General features: G+C 35.7%; 1 protein-coding gene across 4 annotated transcripts in view; it reads right to left on the bottom strand.

Moving 5' to 3' along the window:
• DCAF6 (DDB1 and CUL4 associated factor 6) overlaps positions 1-20,969 on the bottom strand; it is a 76,050-nt gene that overhangs the window by 44,118 nt on the left and 10,963 nt on the right. For all 4 annotated transcript variants that reach the window (XM_053970747.1, XM_053970744.1, XM_053970745.1 and 1 more), the window contains exons 2-6: positions 15,631-15,692; positions 9,240-9,332; positions 6,487-6,672; positions 3,010-3,123; positions 1,816-1,951 (exon numbers count right to left, since the gene is read on the bottom strand). In XM_053970747.1, coding sequence (XP_053826722.1) covers positions 1,816-1,951; positions 3,010-3,123; positions 6,487-6,672; positions 9,240-9,332; positions 15,631-15,692 — 591 coding nt within the window. The remainder of the gene's footprint in view (positions 1-1,815; positions 1,952-3,009; positions 3,124-6,486; positions 6,673-9,239; positions 9,333-15,630; positions 15,693-20,969) is intronic.

Here is a 20,969-nt window from a genome sequence, read left to right as displayed (position 1 = left end):
AAACTACGTATCCTGTAGTTTCTGCAATAATTTTGATCTGGAGAATGACATATATCAGATTTTACAAGTCTTTATTATTTTTGTTTACAAATTCTATGTACATTACAAAAAACAAAAGTTGAAAACGCACACAGAGATATCTAAATGTCTCACATACCCACCACATGGTGTTGTATGGAAGCTATCTGTCAAATGTGGCACAAATGGAATTTTTAGAAGCAAAAACCACAAAACAAAATAACCACAAAATAATGCAAATATATATCTACACACAAATGAGAAAGAAATTCCTTACATGAAACTTTGAAAATTTAGATCAGACATCTCTTTTCTACACAATTTGTTAAAAAAATACTAATTTTTCTTTAAAACAGAATAACACTCACTTCAAAAATGCAGAAACAGAATAACACTGTCACTTTGAAACTGAAGAACTATACACTACATTGGATTTATCATGCTTTCCTGATCACTCACCTCCAATCCAAACACTAAAACAATCTTAAATTCTATAATTACAAGTTTGTGAGCAGATAAAAGTTACCTATAAGAAGCTCTAACACTGAGAAAACCAGACTGTTCCAAAACCTCTTCATTTGGCATGTTAACTGTCAGCTACATGGCAGAAATGACTGAATGAAAATCAAGTTTGCTTACTGGACACAGAATAATTAACCTCTTAAAAAAAACAAAAAAAAAACAAAACAAAAAAAAAAAAAAAAAACAAAACAAAACAAAAAAAAACACACAAAAAAAAAAAAAAAACAAAAAAAAAACAAAAAAAAACAACAAAAAAAAAAAACCACAAAACAAAAAAAAAAAAACTCCACACAACCCCAAACAAGCAACAGAACACCATACCACTATTTTTAAAAAAACAGTCTTCAAAATCTTTATTTTTCTCTCTTTTGCTCTCCAGGCCAAATTCATGTTATTCCTGTACTCTACAATACTAAAACACACACAGAGGACATTTTAGTCAGAATCTGTTCCCAGGCACTTCTCACAGAATTTTGCTAACCACTGTGATGAAAGGGAGAACTCCTATAGAATGTCAACCTGATGAGAGGGATATTTTTATGTTTAGTGATCTTTACTGCTCCCTTTCTTTTCCACCGCAGTCCTCAACAGGAAAATGCTGCCCAGATGACAGATTTTGTGCCACTGCTTATTGACATGAATGTCACAGCTGTATTATAAATTCCTATGTGCCCAAACACTTACCATACATTATAACCAAGAGCTATGCTAAGGTGACATAACACATTTTTGTGCACATGAAATTTTTCAATAAAATCCTTAGGTAAGCATGCCAGCTCTCACATGAGGAATCTGCAGCTTTTCAGTGAAATTGTGTTAGGTACAGCAGTAACTACTGCAAAGGCAAGCACAGTGCAGGATATTATGGAGTTCATAAGATCTCCTCCCATAAGAAGTATCAAGTTCCAGCACAGTAGAGTACAAGACAAGAAGTTAATTAAAATTCAGGTGGAGCACTGGAGGCTGCAATTCCTGGCTTTTTGGAATCCTGGAATCACACGATTCAAGACAAAACAAGAGACATTACAAAATGTCCTTTTCTGCATTCAGTACACAATGCATTCTGAGATGCATGAAGAGATTAGGTTTACTTTGAAGATTTCTGCATTGGCAAATATTAGAGTAAAATGACTATAATTACAAACCATAGTTCCCAGAGAAGGAAGCTGTATTTCTGCAGTGTTACACTTTAGTCATTCACCACCTATTTTGAAAATAACCTGAATTTGGCACTGCCAGTGGGTAGAAATGCTCACTGCACAGCGTGGCTCCTACCTGTTGCCCTTGTGCCAAGCATTCTCCTGTCATAGATCCTCACTGAGCTGTCAGAACAGCCTACAGCCAGGTAGTAGGGGATGGGTGGACAGATAGCAACAGAGGTGGCAGCACGACGGCAGTTTATTAAAATATCCTGGAACACACAAAAATGCAGCATTGAAATAATAGCTCTGAACATTTGAAGTACAATTCTTTTTTGTTTTGCTTTGTTTCACTACACAGGCCACTCCCTTAGTCAAGGAGATTTTGAGAAAATAGGTCTGGCCTGTAAAGACAGATCATAGTGTTATCAGAAAAGCCACTGCAAAGAAGGAAAACTACCAGAGAAAGAAAACTGGTACCAGTACAACTGAAAAAGAAACCTAACCAAAACAAAAACACAGGAACATTTAAAAATAGATAAGCTAAAAATTACAGACTTATAAACTACCTTGCACCTTGGATTTTCTTGGAAATACAGTAACTGTGGAGGTGGAAGAGTACTAAATATGCAGAAACAATTTAAATCAATTAAAGGATCAGAAGAGGTTCCATCTACAGGCAGATAACTGGGCAAAGGGGGGAAAAACGAAAGAAACCCCTAGAACTGGTACACGTGCACAAGGCTGAACAAAATCAATCAAGACTAGCAATACATACTTCAGTAGTTTTGTTCCAATTCAATATGAATATTGTTGCTAAAATTCAAACACTGGGAATACCAGTAATCTAATATAATTCATTACCAAATCTTTTCTTACAGAGGGACAAAGGATGCTCAAGAATACAAGGCTGTAGGTGATTCTCAAGGCTCATTTTTTGCTTCCAGTTTTGCACTCTCTATTATTAATGTAAACCAGATTAAAAGATTCAATTTTAACAATTTTTTCTACTATATCTGAAGCTTCACACCACAGCATTTTTATAAAATAACTTTTAACAAAATAAAAAAATGCCAAAGGAGATATTAAAATTAAAAAAGAAAAGTGAAAAAAGACTGCCCAAACTTTGTTTCTTGGGAAACATACTGCCATTTCTACCAAAGACCTTGAAATCTATTATTTCTAAAAGCTTGACCAGAATTCATATCATGTGTTTGTGTGATGCACAGCTCTACATTTAGGTAATCTTTATTAAAATATTTTTATTCCTATTTTACTTATTATAATTACCATTAATAAAATAATCTTTAATAAAAGGTTTCATTCTTACGTCTTTACAATCTTCCTTTGTGCAACTTGTTTTGATGCGAGTATCAAACCATCTCACGGTGCCATCCTCACCACAAGAGAGGAAAGTGTAGGGATCATTTGGTACTGTCATAACCTGCTCAAAAGACAAAAAAAAAAAAAAAAAGGTTATTAATACCTCCAGAAATAAATAGCACTAGTTTAAAAAGAAAAGCATCAATACTTGGAGCAGCAGTAAGGCAGTTAGGACTCAAGTCAAGCTTTCCAGTGAAGTAATGCGAAAAATTGAAAAACTGATGATGTTTCCTCATTTTCTAGAAAAGTTTTGAACTCTTGAAGTCAAAGGAAACTTTTAAATGTCACGTAAGATTAAATATCCATAGGTCAAGGCTTACAGTTGTTCCTATTATCTTTTAATGCACAACATACATTTACTGCAATCATTTTTCAGATAACTTATCAATTTGCTGCAACAACAAAAGCTCTGTTTACTCTCTACCAAGTAATAGGAGACAATTACAAAGTCCTTAGAAGTCTGAATGCCTTGAAAATACTAAATGCCTTTTATTCCCATTGGGCTATTCCTTTACATCCTAGGTAGTTCCCTGCAGCAGGTCTGCATTAAAGGCTGTTACCAAGCTACCTCCTCACTGCAATTTTTTAATTTTGAGAGAGCACTGTACTGAGTCATTTTTCTAAGCTCAGGCCTTCTCCAGCTATAGGGACAACTCAGATGGAGTCTCAAATAAATGGCTTCACTCAAAGCCTCCTCAAGACAAAATAAAAAAGCAAGTGACCATAATGTTAAATATGACCTGAATTCCACAGGCCAGTGAATGCACAGGAAATGCCAGTTTACTTACACTCTGTCTCTTAGAACAGAAAACAGAGAATGTTGTGGCAGTATTTTTCTTTTCCTACACTCCTGCTACTGTCAATAGAAATTTATAAAGCAACAACAATGGTTAATAGTGTAACACATTCATGGAACACAGAGCATGAGTGATTCTTTAACATTTTAAATGAGATGAGTTCTCACCTCCACTTCCCCAAATTCTTAATAAAAGTAACTTATGCAAATCTCTCTACCTGCAATGGGGTCACAAAGGTAACAGCTGAAGGCTTCAGCCTCTCTTGTAAGGCTCAGCACAGTAACTGAGACAATGCTTGCTGTGCCAAATAAGAAATCTAACTTGCAGAACAAAGCCATGGTTTGAATACCAATAGAACAATAAACTTCTGAGCTATGACCACTATTCCTCAATATATCAGTGTAATATATTGAAGACTGTTTTTCACTACCTATTTCATTCAAATTAACTTTATTTGAATAGTTATAGAAGTTAGCAATTGTTCTTCAATCCACTAAATTCTTCCAGCATTTAGCAGAGCTTTCAGTGAAAATATTTTGCTCAAATAATGTTGCTGAACATGACAAGCTCTTATTTCTAGAAGCTGTGTTTTATTTTTGTTCACACTGATGCTATTTCACCCTATACATGTAATATAACTTGCACATGGCAACTTTTATGTCCAGTGTTCAAAGACATCCCAAGTACTTCATAAGCACTAAACCAGAGAAATGGAGAAGTGCAAGCTCCAATAATTGAGTCAATATTACTACATTTAAGTTCAACAAGTACACATTATAAATATATATATATAATTGGTTTTACTAACTAAAATTTTGTTTGCTACTTAACTTTAAAAGTGTATAGCTATATGATCACTTCACTGTATTTAAAACAAGAAAGTAAGATGTGTTTATAAAAGTACATTCTCCTTCTGAAATGCAATTCACATGAAGGGCAATAAAGAAAAGATTTGGCTGAGGAAAAACAAACTTGTCAAGGTCTTGTACAAACAAAAAATTCTTCAGAAACATGTCTCAAGAGCCTCTCCCTCTACTTACTCTATTCTCACTCAGAAGTAAAAACAATTGTACAACTATCTCACAGTTTACAATGATCTACACCAATTCCCACATTCCTCTGTTTCATGTTTTTGCAATGCCTTGAACTGCCACAACCTCCAAGAGCTGTATAAATCCAAACCACATTCAAATTTAGAATTGGTACCTCAGGGGCAGCTTTTAGCTTTTGTTATTTAGAGAATCCAGTGAGTCAAAGTTCTATATTTAACATGATGATGTGGTTACATGCAGCTGGGCAGTACCATAAAAATTTTTAGAAATTATCTCCTCACTCCAGGAACCTCTCAACCTCAGTGCAAAACAGGATAAGAAAATTAACTTCATAAAGAGACAGAGTTGTTAAAACAGCCAGTGTCATATAGAGGTTTTGATATTCCTTCCATTAACAGTGTTTAAAAGCAGCAAAACTGTATCACACTCCTGTCATTCAAAACAACTATAATGCCCTCTTTGTTAACATTATTGTTGAATAAAAATCATCCCAAGTAAGACCATTTTGATGGTGCAGTATAGCAGGGAAATGTAATTGGTGTAATTACAACCATAAGGACACCTTTACTACAGGAACAAAAATTAACTCTGGCAGTACTTCAGCCACTTTCTTTTTTCACACACTCCAATTCTTTTTATGAGGAGTATTTAAATATTTTGTTCATTTAACATGCAATGAAAGAGATCTAAAAGCTTGCTATGAAATCTGAGCTGAATGCATAAAAAAACCAATGGATTTGGGATTTTTTTCCCCTGTGCGTGTACTGCGGTAGTATTAAAAAAGCCCCAACAAATAAACAGTGAAAGAAACAGGAACATTTATAACCTACCAAAAAATTACAATTCTTTCTATTTTAAGCACAGTAAGTTTTGCAAGCAGCAGCTTCTGCTGTTATTTAAAAGAAGCAGATAAAACAATAAATCTTTCTATTTTCCTAATTTAAGTAACACTTGCTTCCTCACTTGCCTAATTTATATGAACAAAACTTCTAATGGAGGACTGAAAAGACTGTGGCTGAATTTACACCTAAAGAGTTAACTAGAATACACAATAGAAAAATTACCTACAACTGTAAACCCATTTTTCAGCTTAAGTTGTTCACACATGCTGAACTAAGCATTTCTTAGAAGGATCTAAATTGTGAAAAAGTCACAAAACTGCTGAAAAGTTCAGGGAAGAGGTAAGGGGCAGGAGGGGAAGAATAAAAATAAAAATGCAAAACAGTCACTTCCCCCTCCCCCCAACCTACTTCAGGAAGAAATTCAGATCTCAATTTAAATCTGTTTTGCTCTGCAGAACGTTCATTCAGTGAAGGTGAATTCATATTTGCAAAGTGGTCTTAACAGCACCACTTTTTGCAAAGTTCTCAATTTAATTTAGACAGCACATTTCTCTGCTCAAGCCTACTTTTTAAAAGGAAAAAAAAAAGCAACTCAAAAAAGACAGAAGAAAAGTTCTGTAACTCTCACTGCACTAAAAAAAAGTTTTCAGCAGTCTGGTTAAAATCTCGGGACACGACACAATAAGACATGTATTTTACCCATCTTAAAATTATCATTTACTTGACGAGGTACCTCGTAGGTAGTCCCATAGTGGCAGGTGTACTGGCATTGCCTGTTGGTCTCTGCATCCTGTTCAACATTCGTGTAGAAAATGACTCCGTCTCCGGAACAAGAAACAATCTGTTTGTCATTGGTGCATGGCAGGAACTTTGCGCTGAAAATATTGGCCCTGTGTCCTGAGCGAATCGTTGTGAGAACCTGAAGAACAAAGGAAAAAAGGAGGCTGCAGCAGGTCAGTGTTTCCCAAGAAACTAAAAATGGAAAAAACTCAAGACTGTGAAATACCAGTTATGAACAGGCTGCCAGGGACCTACAGTTCAGCACAACAGAACGGAGAAGCTGTCTTTACACCAAATTTATTCTAAGAACAACGTGGTTCTACAAGAGAGATTTGGTCAGGCATTTGCATGAAGTACTCTGCAAAATACAAGGGCTGGAATGCAGCTGCAGCTTTGTTTTTGCAATGCTGGTTCCAGAGCACGTCAGGTTTCTCAAAGTGAAACATTAGTCAGGGTGATGGTGCAGCCACTCAGCATGTCAGTGAGGAGAGACTTAGAAGATCTGGGATATTGTAAGCCAAGAAGAATAAGGCACTGCAATCCAAGCCTTTAAAATTGATGTTACTCTTAAATTCACTAAAAAAGGAGAAGTGATGTTTATAAGGAAGAATGTTTTGAAACTAGCCAAAAATAAATAAACACTTAAGAACTTGATTATACAGGGCAATAAACCAGGACTTGACTTAGACTCTCATTCATATACATTAAAGCAGAGAGACATATGATTTACTTCACCATCGCAGCTGATTTTAAACACTTTGTGGTGATTCTTTAGCCTTCCTCACATACTTAGTTCACCAAAACTGAAAAAACCTCCACATGCTTTCCTGTGAACAAGTAAACATTATATTCTTATCTCCCCCATCTGCAGCATTTGAATCAAATTGCATTTTCACCATTCCCATTAGGAAAGAAATACTCACCAAGTTGTTTACAGTATGAAAATTACTTCCAAATTTCCACTCAATTAACTTAATCAAAGAAAGTGTTTTGCAAATGAAGTTTCTCTGTCAGTAGCAGCTCATGACTAACAGTTCAGATATGCTATTTCACACCTTTTAAATAATTCCCACTAAAGTTTAACAGTGTATCTGCATATTCTGAAAGATACAAAATATTGATGGCTGAAGTCTATTTTTGCTACTCTACCTAGATAATAACAGAAAATATGGTAATAAGGATATTTGCCAAGATGACAGAATTACAACACAGTTCTGATACCAATTTGCTGCCTTTTCCTGTATAGATCCTCTTACACAAGCCAGAAAAAATCAAGCTAACATAATTTTAACACTCATTAAAAATCACATCTCTAGTACATTTCAGGAATAACACTGATTATTGAGTCTTCTTGCTGGTACCTGCTGTTTTATAATTACATTTGCATTGGGGAAAAAATAATTTAAAAAATCATCTTCTCCTCTGCTGTTACAAAAAATAAAAAACTCAGCTAACTGTGAAAAATAAAAAAAGAAAACAAAACATTGCCCATATTCCTCATTAGGCTTAAGTAGAGAAGTGGTACACAATAGGTGTGAAAAACCATCCCATGAAAGCATAAAGCAGCACCTTTTAAAATATTACAATATTTTAATTTAAAAATTGTATAATGAGCAACTGTCCCATAACAGGATATTAAGATGAACTCTGCACAACAAATAACATTGAACATCCTTTATGTGCACAAAAAATTCTTCCTCTGCAAGTCACTCCACCAACACTCACTTTGGAATATATCCATCATCCACTTCACAGCTGTCTTGGATACCACTTTTCCAGCAGAACTCCCAGTCCAAGAGAAACCCTATCTAGTGATACTGATCTGAACTTTCTGGCTGACACCATAATTGAAAGGAAGAGATGAAGTTTGGAAGCTCTGGCTTATTTGGAGAGGTGAGCAAAAGGGCCTTACCTATAGGCACAGGCAACACTCCAAAACACCACAACCCTTCAGGAAAGCAAACTATTATTTTCTGCTCCAACTCTCTTCCACCATATCTTCTGTTTCTCCTGCACATTTAATTTTTGAGCATATCCTCGGGGTTTGGTTGTCAACCTCTGAGAGGACACAGCTCAGAGCATCTGTTCTAGCAAACTATCAGCAGTTCCTTCAAGAGAAAGGTGTGGGACAGTGCCACTACCTGATGGATGCCAGCTGGCACTACTGGGAGTCTTTCAGCTGCGTTGCAATCCTTATTTCAGTACAAATTATTCTCCATCCACTTGCAGGCACACGCAAGGCAACGTAATTTTACATTGGAGTGAACTATTTTAATCAAGATTGGCACCCCAACAACATTACACAGAAAGACATTACATACAGTACATTACACAGAGCAAAAAATACAGTATTTTAAAACTGAAGTGAGAGGGAAACAGTTTATCTGACTACAAGATTTCATGAGAATTACTGAATCCTATTGCTGGTCCTGACACTAATCTGTGGTGAGACCATGTTCCCTTTGTGCCTGGCCATGTACCGTAAAATAGGATAATACCAGTGTCACAAAGGATTAGAACTTTCAAGTTTTAAAGCACTGTGAAATTTTATTCCCATTTATATACACTAGGAAGTGCATGATATTATTTTTTTCACATAATAATGAATATCTGAAAACTGATATTTTGAAAAAACCTTTTAATGCCTTGGAAAATACTAACTTGCATCCTATTTGAAAATTAACAAGCAGCAAGAAACAAACCTACCTTTCTGCTGTAGGGGTTAGTAATGACCAGGTTAGTGTCATCTGAACCAGATAAGATATATTCTCCTGTATCATTCCAGCAAATTGTATTCACCTGCATGAATAAAAAAAAAAAAATTGTTTAGACTTACATTAATTCAATTTTAACCACCAATACTCATCCAACACAACAGAAATAGGAGTTAACAAATTCAACTGAAACGATGTAATTTCTAAGCAGCTAGCATAAAAAAAAATTGTGTTTTTAAAACAAATTGATAAGGGAATCACCTGCTTCACCTACGGCATCTCAATTACTCCCTCTGCTCCTCAAGAGTTCATCAGGTAAATTAAGCTTCCCACAGTAGCCACAATTTTACACACTCAGGTGCTTTAATGTACCAAATCTACTCCACAGAGAGTTCTCTGAATTTGAACTGGAGGGCATCACAGTGCTCTCGTTTTTGTATCTTCACCATATCCAAATTCTGACCATCCATTCATTTCTTTGCAAGCTTTTCAGTGACCACACCTTCTCAGGGAAAAGCACTGCAGAATCCATCCCAGATCCCTTTTGAAAAGTGTGAGTATGCTGGGAAAGAAGAATCCTACAGCGAGGTACAGAATTGTACTGGGAGAGCTTTACAATACATTTCCTTATCAATTCTCCTTTTTACAAGACTGTGCTTAATAATGTGTCAGTGAAACAAAGCTGTGAAAGCACTCAAAATCCAGGAAGCTCAAAAGGTATCCTCCAAGCAGCAGCTCATGCACAAGCACCAAAGACTGCATGCAAGACCATTATTATTTCAAGTAAGCCTCTAAAATACCTTCAAGTGTCAAACTGCAGCCATCACCATTTTCTGCTGGCTAGATTCTGTTGGCAGAACAGCTGCCTTAGTATGATGTACCAGACTGGATTACAGAGTTGGTAGAAAACCCACTTTGTTCTGAATTATTTTCGTATGTCTTTTTTTTTAAATTCAAATGTTTCACTCTGAACCCCACCCAATAAAAATATTTTTTTTTAAATAAATACACTCATTCTAGTTGCTTTTTTAATGGCAAGTTTAGATGGGGTTAGTTGGAAAATCAGAGTTAGCAGTTTCAGGTGGATCACAGGGACAACATCACCTTGATATTCTCAGGTGGAGGAACTTGAGGAGAGATCTTGGTGTTAAACAAACATGCCTATGCCAGGGCTAGGTCAGTGCTCAGCAGCAGTCAGATATTGTTAAAATTTATTAGGAAATGCACAGAAGAGCAGGGTATACACCCATGCATGGCAATCCCACATGTTCCACGCTACGCAGTTTGGGTTCGTATCCCGCTCCCATATTCTCCATTTCTACTACTGCCCACTTGGAAAGAGAAATTATGACAAGGAATTACTGGGGTGCTCACAGATATCTAACACTTTTTATTGTAAGAAGCAAATAACTTGTACTGCTCTAGGGAAGGGAAGTGATAGAAGCTTATGAGAACATGAACGACATGGAAAAAGTAAAAAATAATTTTTCGTGGATCTTGACAGTACAGGAAATGGGAGGCCTTAAATGAAACAATCCAATGACACATGGCTTTTTCATTAAACTGGAAATCTTTGTTATGGAACACACTAAACACGAGAAGTGGAAGGATATACATATTCATCAAAGAGAAATGAAAAATGATCAGAAACAAAGGTGCAGCTTCCACCTCCATCTACCCATTAAAGCATGATACGTTATCCAGAACACCCATTAAATACCATCTGCTTGCCCTGTCTCAACTTCCTTCAAAAATATGTGCTGGCCACTTTCAGGGCCAAGTTATCAGGCTCCACTGAGCTTTGGTATGACCTTGCATGGCTACTCTTATGATTTTATAACTCTGGCTGTCAATCACCAAGAACCACAATTTCAACTAGCCCCCAGAACCATCTATCATTGAAATAACCTGTCCTGACAATGGCTGTACTCTAAAATGTTGTCAAACATTGCACAGCACTACAGTGAGGGCAAACACACAATTCAACAATGTTTATTTTCATCTACATTTCCTCTCAGGCAGAAAAGTATTATTATCATTGCCCTAAAGAAACTAAAATGCTAATGTAAGAACACAGGAATAGAAATAAGAACAAAACACTGAAGAAACAAGGAAGCTACTGAAAATTTTAAAGTCATGATATGAGAAAGAAAAGTTAGCAGAAAAAATTAAACAAATTGAGGGGGTGGATATGTGTATTTATGTACAAACCCAAAATCTGAAGGGCAGCAAAGCAGAGAAACATTGAAGATGCAAAGGGGAGACGAGATTATCTAAATTGCAGCATCACAAGTCTACTAAGACATCAATCATTCTCCTCCAAAATTCCAATTTCATTGCAATAATTGCCTCAGTTGAGCAATTTCAATATACCCTGCCCAGACCAAAGTTGGTTCAAAAATAATCCTGAATGACATAATCAAATTACTAGAGGTCTGTAACTAAGCAGGCTTTTTTATTCTGTACCCAGTCAGCTTCTCAGCATTGCTGGCAACAAATAACTCGAAGCATAACAAAGTCTTTCAGTGAAATAAGCTTGTTTTGGGTTTTCTTCAGAGACTTTCCAGGCAATATACACAGTGTTCAGTACAACCTACTACCAACACTGAATAACCCAAATAAATTTGCATATGGATCACTAAAAACAGATGCTCAAAAAATACAGATTTAAAAAAGGTTCTCTTCTCATTCCATGGTAGTAAACTACTAAAATATAGTGTAAAACAAGGACAGGTTCAAAAATTGCTTTTTATTTTGAAAAAGCTACATATTGTACTACCTGCACTGCCACTCAAGAGCCAACTAAAAGTATAATGTAAGTTACTATTCTGAGGGTTTGGAAACCTTGTGAAAGGGTGTTGGAGCCAGAAGAAAGGATCCATCAAACACAAATGACAGACAATTACTAACAAGGTAAGAAAAGCCGAAGGGTGTGAAATTAGCTTGTTTCTATTAAGTACTCCACATTATTAATTGCATCTAATTTTATTTGTCACTCATCTAGCCTTGCAAGGAGTCAGTGGGCACTTTTGATTCAGTAGTCAATTAGTCACATATAAATTTACTATCTCTGTGTTTTCCTTAACGACAATGCAGGAGGCAGTGCAGCCAATCCTCAAAAAAACAAAAAAAGCAAAGTCCTCACTTCCATGCAAAATGACATCAGAATCAACTCTTTTGTGAGCAGAAAAGATTAACAGAATACAAAAATAGAAGAAAATAAATAAAAATGGCTGTAGATATCCAGAATATCAGGAATATCCCCCAAACAAAGAAGGGGGTAAAAAGGGCAGTGCTTTTCATCCGTGGAGTACAAGGTGGAAACTGTTTCTAACAAAACACAAACTGCCTGTACTGGTTTAAGCCTGGCTTTGAGGAGGACATCTGAAAAGGACTTGTTCCCAAGTGCCATCCTGAAGGAGATGAATGCCATGAAGGATGCTGGTTTGTTATTGATCTGAAAGCCTGTACATAGAAATGAGAAGTTACTCTTTCAGTTAATTATTTCAAAATACAGTATTTACTCATGTCAAATGCTTCATCTACACCCTGCATTTCAACCTTCCTCAGCTTTCACATGACCAAACCAGGAAGAAAATAAGCTGTATTTTTACTGTAATTCAATATGTTTTAGAGTTTCTTTATCCTCTACTTTCCTCACACTTCATCGCTGCTGGTCCAAATTGCTTCTCTTTCAACATTTCTCCTTTGGATTTAATTACTTCATACAGAACAGCTCACCTAATTCTGTATATTTCCTCATCTTCTTAAGCTCCCTTTACAGCTAACAGAGAAAATGGCAAGTTCTGGCATACAAATGATCTTACTGAATTTGACCATGTGAACCTTGTTGAAAGAGGCAAATCCTGCCCTGGAAGGATGATAATGCTACTGGCAGACATCAATAATTCTTTAGAACCAATTCAATTACTTCTCACACTACTGCTAGAAACTGTGTCTTCAAACCAAGGGGAAAATGGGGCTGTTTCAAAGAGAATTGCCCCTGAACTCTGAGGTGAAATTACTCAGATTTTAAACAAAAAGGTGTTGTGGTAAAATTACTGTTACAAGAGTGTGCATATGTGAAATAATTCATGGAATATTCCCTTCTTCACAGATATCCTGCCTGGGTATGATTATACACACAGCTGTATCTCCCACAGGATCTCTCCTCTGTGTACCAGGTAGGAACTTGGACTTTACTTTTATCCTCAATTAGTAAAAAAATTTCTTGCCTTAAATAAGTTGTCCACCGTGTCCAATTACACAGCATGCTTTATATAGAAAATATAAGTCACAACTTATTCAACAGAACAATGAAAAAGTTCTTAAAAACACCAATCAACCAAACAGCACCCAAAGAAAAGCCCACACTCCTGCCATCCATCTTCATTAAAAAACCCAAAAACCAAACCCAGAAACACCTTTTAATAGGACAATGGGGCATTCATTCCCTACATTTGACATGCATGCTGAGTCAGCAGCTGTGGAAAGAAGAAAAAAAAAATAAAAGAGCCTAATTACCACTGATGGTAATAAGGAGTTTAATCAGTACAAGCATTGTAATTTCATTGATTTCTATGTCACAGATTTTTAAAAAACAAATAGTAAGAAATTATACTGAGTGGTTGTTAGCCTTAAAAGATTATTCCTTGCAAAAGACCACAGAGTAAAAGAGGTAAGATCTCCCAATAGCCCATTCCTTAAAGGTGGAGAGTTCTGAGCAAATTTAACTTCTAAAGACATATTTTCAAATTTAGTATTTAAATACTGAAGTATTTTAAACACCTGAAAATAATGCTGTAAGTTTACAATTAAAGCATTTCCCACCCTCTAAAACAGTTAGACCATATGTTAAAGCATACTTTTAAAGCTAACACAATCAAATCAATATTAGTTTTCAAATAAATATCCACCAGGTAGATTCAACCAACATCAACATCAAGCAACAGCCAACACCCAATCTGCTATTTCTATTATGTGACACAGAGACAGATGATTGAAATAGAGATTAGTCACTTAATTTTTAACAAGTAGTGAAGAAATATTTTGTTTTCTTGTATTCTAATTTAATAGGAAAAATTACTTTTTTTACAAGGAAATAAAGAAATAAAGAAAAAATAAGTAAAAATCCCTAATCAACTTCAGGAAAAGAAACTTGAAAATTTTAATCTTAAGTATTTGAGATGAAAAATTATTTAGAGAAGAAATTTGGAAGCAAAGTATCACTGTTACAATCTTGAATATAAAAATTAATAAATACACATAGAATCACAGAATTGTTTGGGTTGAAAGAGACCTTACATCATCATTCTTGTAACAAAAAAAAGGAGAAATGTATATATTTGTGTCATTACACCAACACCATCTGTACCAGAACATTAAATTTATAATGTAGTCAGCACAGGAAAAGTAGCTCACATTTTATATACAGTAATTCTAATCCTGGCCTTTCCCAGACTTTCCCAATTCACAAAAACACAGGCACATCAAAATCATACTTCTGATCTCAAGAAGGCTGGATGTTAACAACATTTGTTCCTTAAAACTACTACTGTGTTAGTTAATTATATTGCTCCTCAATTAATTAAAAGTTTAAGCAACTCAAGCTAGAATAATCTTTATGTTTGAGCAGATTTAGAAATACACAAGTTAAAGTATGAAACCTGCACTTACATTTAAATTTTTTTATAGAATACTTTAATTTTTCAGATATCTTGTGCAACAAATACTTTAACAACCATGAATTTCTGCTCTAATCCTCAAAGGTAACATGGCAGCCTCTTTGTCCTGAACTTAGTTTAGGTAAAAGCTTTTATTTAAAAGGATATGTTTTAAAATATTTGGACCCCTTTCAAAATTAGTATTAATACTAATATTTAAATAAGCCTTTCAGGAAGACTTATTTTTTATTTCATTGTCTATAAATCAGCATGTAGCACCTGATTATTTGCTTTTTGAAATTGGAAAATAAATCACTCAAAACATTAATACATTTTTAATTCAACACAGTATTAACAACAAAAAAAAAAAAAAAAAAAAAAGACTTAATTTCAAGGCTTAAGATGAGTCCTAACTGAAAGGTAGGAATGTGTTTAAATGGCAGGAGAGATTAATTAGAGATTAATTCAATTAGCAGTAGGCACAACATTAAGATAGAGGATTGGGATTTTGTTTTGCCTCAAAGGTAAAAGCGTCAGATGTTCAAGAATAAACAAATAGCAAGAGAATTCAGATGTAGATCTCAACAAGCAGAGTGGTCCTGCTCAGCTTTAGTATAAAAATATAAGATATTTGCCTTTTTAAGTTGAGGGACTATTACCATGGCAACAAAATCATAATTTAACAATTTTTAACAAACAAAAAAGCAACAAGTGACTTACACATCCATCATGCACATTCAAGGTTGCTTCAAGTTTTAATCTTTGGATAAATTCTCTTCTCCCTGTGAAGAAAAATACCAATTACATAACTTTTAAAAAATGAAGTAATTAAGAGCCTGCTAATGACCATTCACAGGTAAAAACCTAAATGGTAAAGAACCAAAACATAAATTTACATCTGGAAACAATTCATATGGTTCTCATTTTACAAATCCTAAGACAAGCAAGACACTTGCTGGTTCTTCCACCACCTTTAATAAGAGTGCAGAAATGGCAAAATGAGTATTTCACAGGTTCACAGGCTGATGCTCCCTCTAAAACTAATAGCAAGGAATCAGAAATTAATCCTATGGTTATTTGGTTCACTTAGCTGAGAGGGAGCAAGTGTAACATAGTTCAAGCACTACAACTCTTGCATTTGGAAAATCAACATTTAAGACCAGTAACATTCTATTTTACAAAAATTATGTGAAAAGAAGAGATGAAGGATAAAGATGAAATCTATAAATGTATATGAAGACAAAGCCACAGGAACTCTCATGTCCTTATACTCTATATAGAAACTGATTTTACCACTGCACTCAAAAACATTACTGTATTAAACACATGAAGAGGAAAAACCAAAGTATATTGACAAAAATGTGGTCTTTTCCTGAACTAGGTGCTTAAACACATGGCTCCAACTCTCAGGTTATACTGAACCTAATATTCCCCAGAAAGCATTCTCAGAAAAGAAAAATACTGATAAACCTAATATTTTTAACTTCAATCCCAAACTCTTAAACTCAGGACCATTACCCTTTTGGTTTTTTTTCTGTGTTAGCACACAGAAAAAGATCTCCTAGAACAAAATTCCAAGTAAGAGCATCAGACTGTAGGCCCATGCCAGGCTGCACTGTTTCCAAATATGTAACTGTGAAATTCACTCAAAATTAACCTTAAAAACCTAGAATCAGGAAAAAAACAGCAAGAGAATCCACATCTGAAAAATCCTACATTTCTGAACTGGCTTTGGTTCAGCTCAAGGCAGAACCATGTCAAAGCTCAGTGTTGTCTCTGGCAGTGTAGCACATATTTGGAAAAGTAGTTTCTCCTCTCTCCACTTGCTTCCTCTGAATGATTTTATTTCCCCCATATAATCTCCAGCCCTGCAAAAGAACACCTGATATCCACACCTGGTCCCTCACAACCACCTGTGCCAGCAGGCACTGAGCATCCCTGCCCCACTCCCTCCTCCAAGGCCAGGACACCCTTCCAGCAGCAGCAACACCTGCACCCCATCCAATGTTCATACAGCTTTCCCTCCATCAAAAGGTGTGGGCTAGATACCTCAGTTTTGCTGGAACTAGAAGCCGCCTCCAAAATTCAAAAAATTGCTCATAGCACTGCTTAAGTACCACATTAGATGAAGATCATACTTAGGCAAAATATTTTTTTCTGTCTCAAGAGGAAGTACTTAGTGGGTGAAATGGTTATGAAGTGCTTGCACTTAAAGCACGCCTGAGCCAGCTTTAAAAAGATAAAAGCCAGACTTCCCTCATGCCCCATTTTGTAAGCACTGAAGTTGTGACATCTCATGCTACGATTTCTGTTAACCAGGAATAACCTATATTATTTATATATATAAATATATATATTAGATAATATATATCTAATTATATTAGATATATATTAATATATAGATATTTATATATATATAAATTAGAGAAAGATCAAAAAAATGACATCTTAAGCACCATGCTCTACCAGGAAGAATGTATGCATCCTTTGATTAGGAATACACATCTACCTGACTCACTATGCTTTCTTCACCACTTCTGATCCATTCTTCCCCCCTTCCAGGAACACACTTTGACTGTAGATTCTTAATGGTTGGTTTATTGTACCTTTCATTGAAATTCTATTATTTTTTCAAATCAAATGATTTCTGTGTTTTCAATGAATATTCCTACTTTGAGGTTAATTTGATTTCTTCAATTGCTTATAAGTAAATGTGAATGCTGAGGTAAGAAATATCACCTGCTGCATGTTTGGGTATCACTTTGCAAAACAGAAACTTTAAAATTTGCTTCTGGGGTGCTCCTGTAATGCAAAATACAGAGCAGTAATACACGATCCTCCAATAGGATAACTTCATTAAGAACTGTACAGTCCACAGACCAACACAAAAACAGAGTTGTTGCCAGACCCATCACACATTCATTGAAGAACAGAAAAAATCTGATAGCAGTGGATGATTGTTGGGCGTTGCACCACGTGCACAAAACACATTGGGAACGAGGTGATGTCTGCAGAGCAACAGACAGGTGCTTGCTGAGAATCCTCTGTACACACAAACACCAAAGATGATTCAAACTGCTTCTGAAAAACAAACAGAGCAACAGATTTTTCTCCTTCCTGTGTGCTCTGGTTTTAATCCAAATCATTTAAACCAGCAAGTAAGAAACAATAACTGTGTTCTAATCACATTTTCAGTTTCAATTTTTATCTCCTTACAGAAATTTGCTGACAAAATAAGAGATTAACATTTTGTTGCTGCTATATTAGGATTTTTTGTTCTTAGTAAGAACACAGTATCCATACAAGTTTCAGTAAACCTGAGATGCAGACATAAGGTGTCTCATATACTCAACACTTGGCCATTTAAAACATTTTAAAAAATTGCTAGGATTGCATATATGATTTGTTATATATGTGTTTAGTTATTTATCCTTTGATCATTTTTTATCTAACTATTTGAGAAAGGAATTAAATGCAAACAAAATTACAACTTAAATAGTTTCTAAATTTCCTAAAGGAAAAAGGGGCAAGGGAGAAAGCAGTTAAAATGTTTTGCCTCCAAACCCCCTCTTATTTGATTAAGTACTAAATGCAGTACGACAACTGAATGGATTGTTTGTAGTTTATCTGATCATTCAAAGCTAGGACCACTAGATCCTAAATGGTGCTTTTACTCTAAAATAAAAACCTAAACTACATTAATAAATTGATCTGAAGAAAATACTGCCTCTGTTTTTGCTGTTGTTAAAAGCTGAGCAAAGTCAGTGAATCTGTGTTCCTTGTACTTCACCAATGACTCCCACAGGTTCACTTGGTTTGATAAAAAATGCTCAGCAGCAAGTATTAGAATTTGTCACTCGAATATTTTTGTCACTGATCCACTTTTATGATGTTGAAAAAAATTAAGAAGCAATACCTCTCGGTTTGTTTGTATTTACTCTTCAGCATCTCAGCTCTTATTGCTGGACTTCCTAACAGTCAGATTCTCCACATCAGGGGCTCTGCTCTCCCAAGTGACAAGAATCTTCACAATCCTTAACTCCCATTCACCTAATCCAAAGGCTGCCTGTTCCCTCCACTTCCTACAAAGGCAGCCCTCCTGGCTCCCCTTTCAGCTACAATGATGGATGAAACCCAACCTTTGAATAAAACCCCAAAAGTACTTTCCTCTTACAACATCAGCATCAAGACCTCTGTCATGTTTAGAGTCTTCCCACCCCAATACTGAGAACAGGCTCTCAAGCCATAAACTATTTCATTTTCCTCTTAACTATGTAGTACCCCTAGAAAGGCAATAATTTAATTCTGTGAAGGTGCTTCAATATATTGTTTCCTATATTCAAATAAGGCCTAGGACATGGACCAAGTGATCAAGCTGTCATCACCCAGATTATCTCACTGGACACATGGGGTTTGTTTCAAAATTGCTAAGGTGAATTTATCAACAAGAACCCGATAAAGCAAAACAAAACAAAACAAAACAAAAAAAAAAACACAAAAAAAAAAAAAAAAAAAAAAAAAAAAAAAAAAAAAAGCAAAGCCCTGTTAAATTTCAAGTGGCTGTGATGACCTCCTTGAGTTTACATAGCTGAAATTTGGAAAGCTGTCAAGCTAATGCTCCACCCACCCATTTTCACTAGTTATGCACCAAGTGAATCCTCAAGGTTCAGTGCTGCTCTCAGTACAATGATCAATAATATTCTCAGTTTTTAGCCATCCACCTATTCTCACCAAACATTATGCACTACTGAAGCCTCAAGGTGCAGTGAAACTCTCAGTGCAGTGATCAATAATTTTTTATGTTTATATTAAGCTGGAGACCTAGGGACCATTCTGTGTATGAAAGAAGCCCCACCTTGAGTTGTTCATGATACAAATTTAAATATGGGAAATCAGGTGAAAAGGAAGCTGCAGCTGTTTCTTTGTAACTTTATTTCTTCAAAACATCCACTGTGCGCAAGGTCAAACCAAAAGCTGCCCTGCAACTCCCACCTGGAGAATTACCCAACCTGGGTGTCTGGGCAGAGCTCTAATCTCACTTCAGGGAGCAATACCAAAATAAAACAGCATTCCTTGTACTCCCCACTCACAGTCCTTACGACACCATTTAGGTCACAATCCTCAGTTTAAAAACTGCTGATCAGGTGCTTGCTACGTGCCTGTTTTGGCAGAGACACACATACCTTTCTTTTGTAAGTAACTTAGTCAAAGCTGCTTCAGAACTGATGACGGCAGACAAGTTAAATGCTTCGAGCATGCAAAACCTTCATATATTTAAAACTGGGCTCCAAAATTTCCCATTGAAGAAGCACAAATCAATTCATGAGGAAGGTTTAGCTTTAAAGCACACTTGTGCTCCACAGAAATTTAACTAAACTTTGAGCCAAAGCAGCACCAACATAGTATAAGATGTTAAAAGACAACCCTTATTCAGTAATAGACCCCATTTATCAAATGAACACTCATTTATATCAAGCTGTCTCTTTGCAAGGCCAAGTCCCTCAGCTGGCTCGCTGTGACATTTGGAATGCCCTAGTTTAAAGCTGAAATGCAGCCAGCTTCTGTTCCCAATGCAGAGCACATGTTATCCTGCACTCTGAGTGCATTTCAAAACTTCTCTTGGTTTTCCAGGGTACAGTTTAGGCATTTCTGAAGTAACTCTATTTGTATGTAGCTTATTTTGCTCGATTAACTACATCAAACTCTTCTGATCCACATCTAAAGACAGTTTTTCCAGCAACCAGAATTCTCCATATACCGTAGAGTAAACAGGACTATACATAATAAGCACTGAATTAACTTCCATCAAGGTAAGTTAAAATTCTTGAAGATTAATTACAACCTTAAAAATCACTTGTTAGCTATGTAGGCCAACACTGGCCCCACCTTATAGTCATTGTGACATAAGCTCAAGCAATTTATCAAAGGAAAGAGTGAACCAGCAGTACAGCCAGAAACCAAATCCATGGGTGTGACCTCCAATCCTTTGAACAAGGCTGTGTGTTAATATTTCTTCACTCTTCTGCACTACTGTAAAACTGCCAAAAAATTGTAACTCT

Source organism: Vidua macroura, chromosome 2 (genome assembly GCF_024509145.1).
Source record: "Vidua macroura isolate BioBank_ID:100142 chromosome 2, ASM2450914v1, whole genome shotgun sequence".
Classification (NCBI taxonomy): Eukaryota; Metazoa; Chordata; class Aves; order Passeriformes; family Viduidae; genus Vidua; species Vidua macroura.
This window is presented reverse-complemented; position numbering and strand designations above follow the sequence as displayed.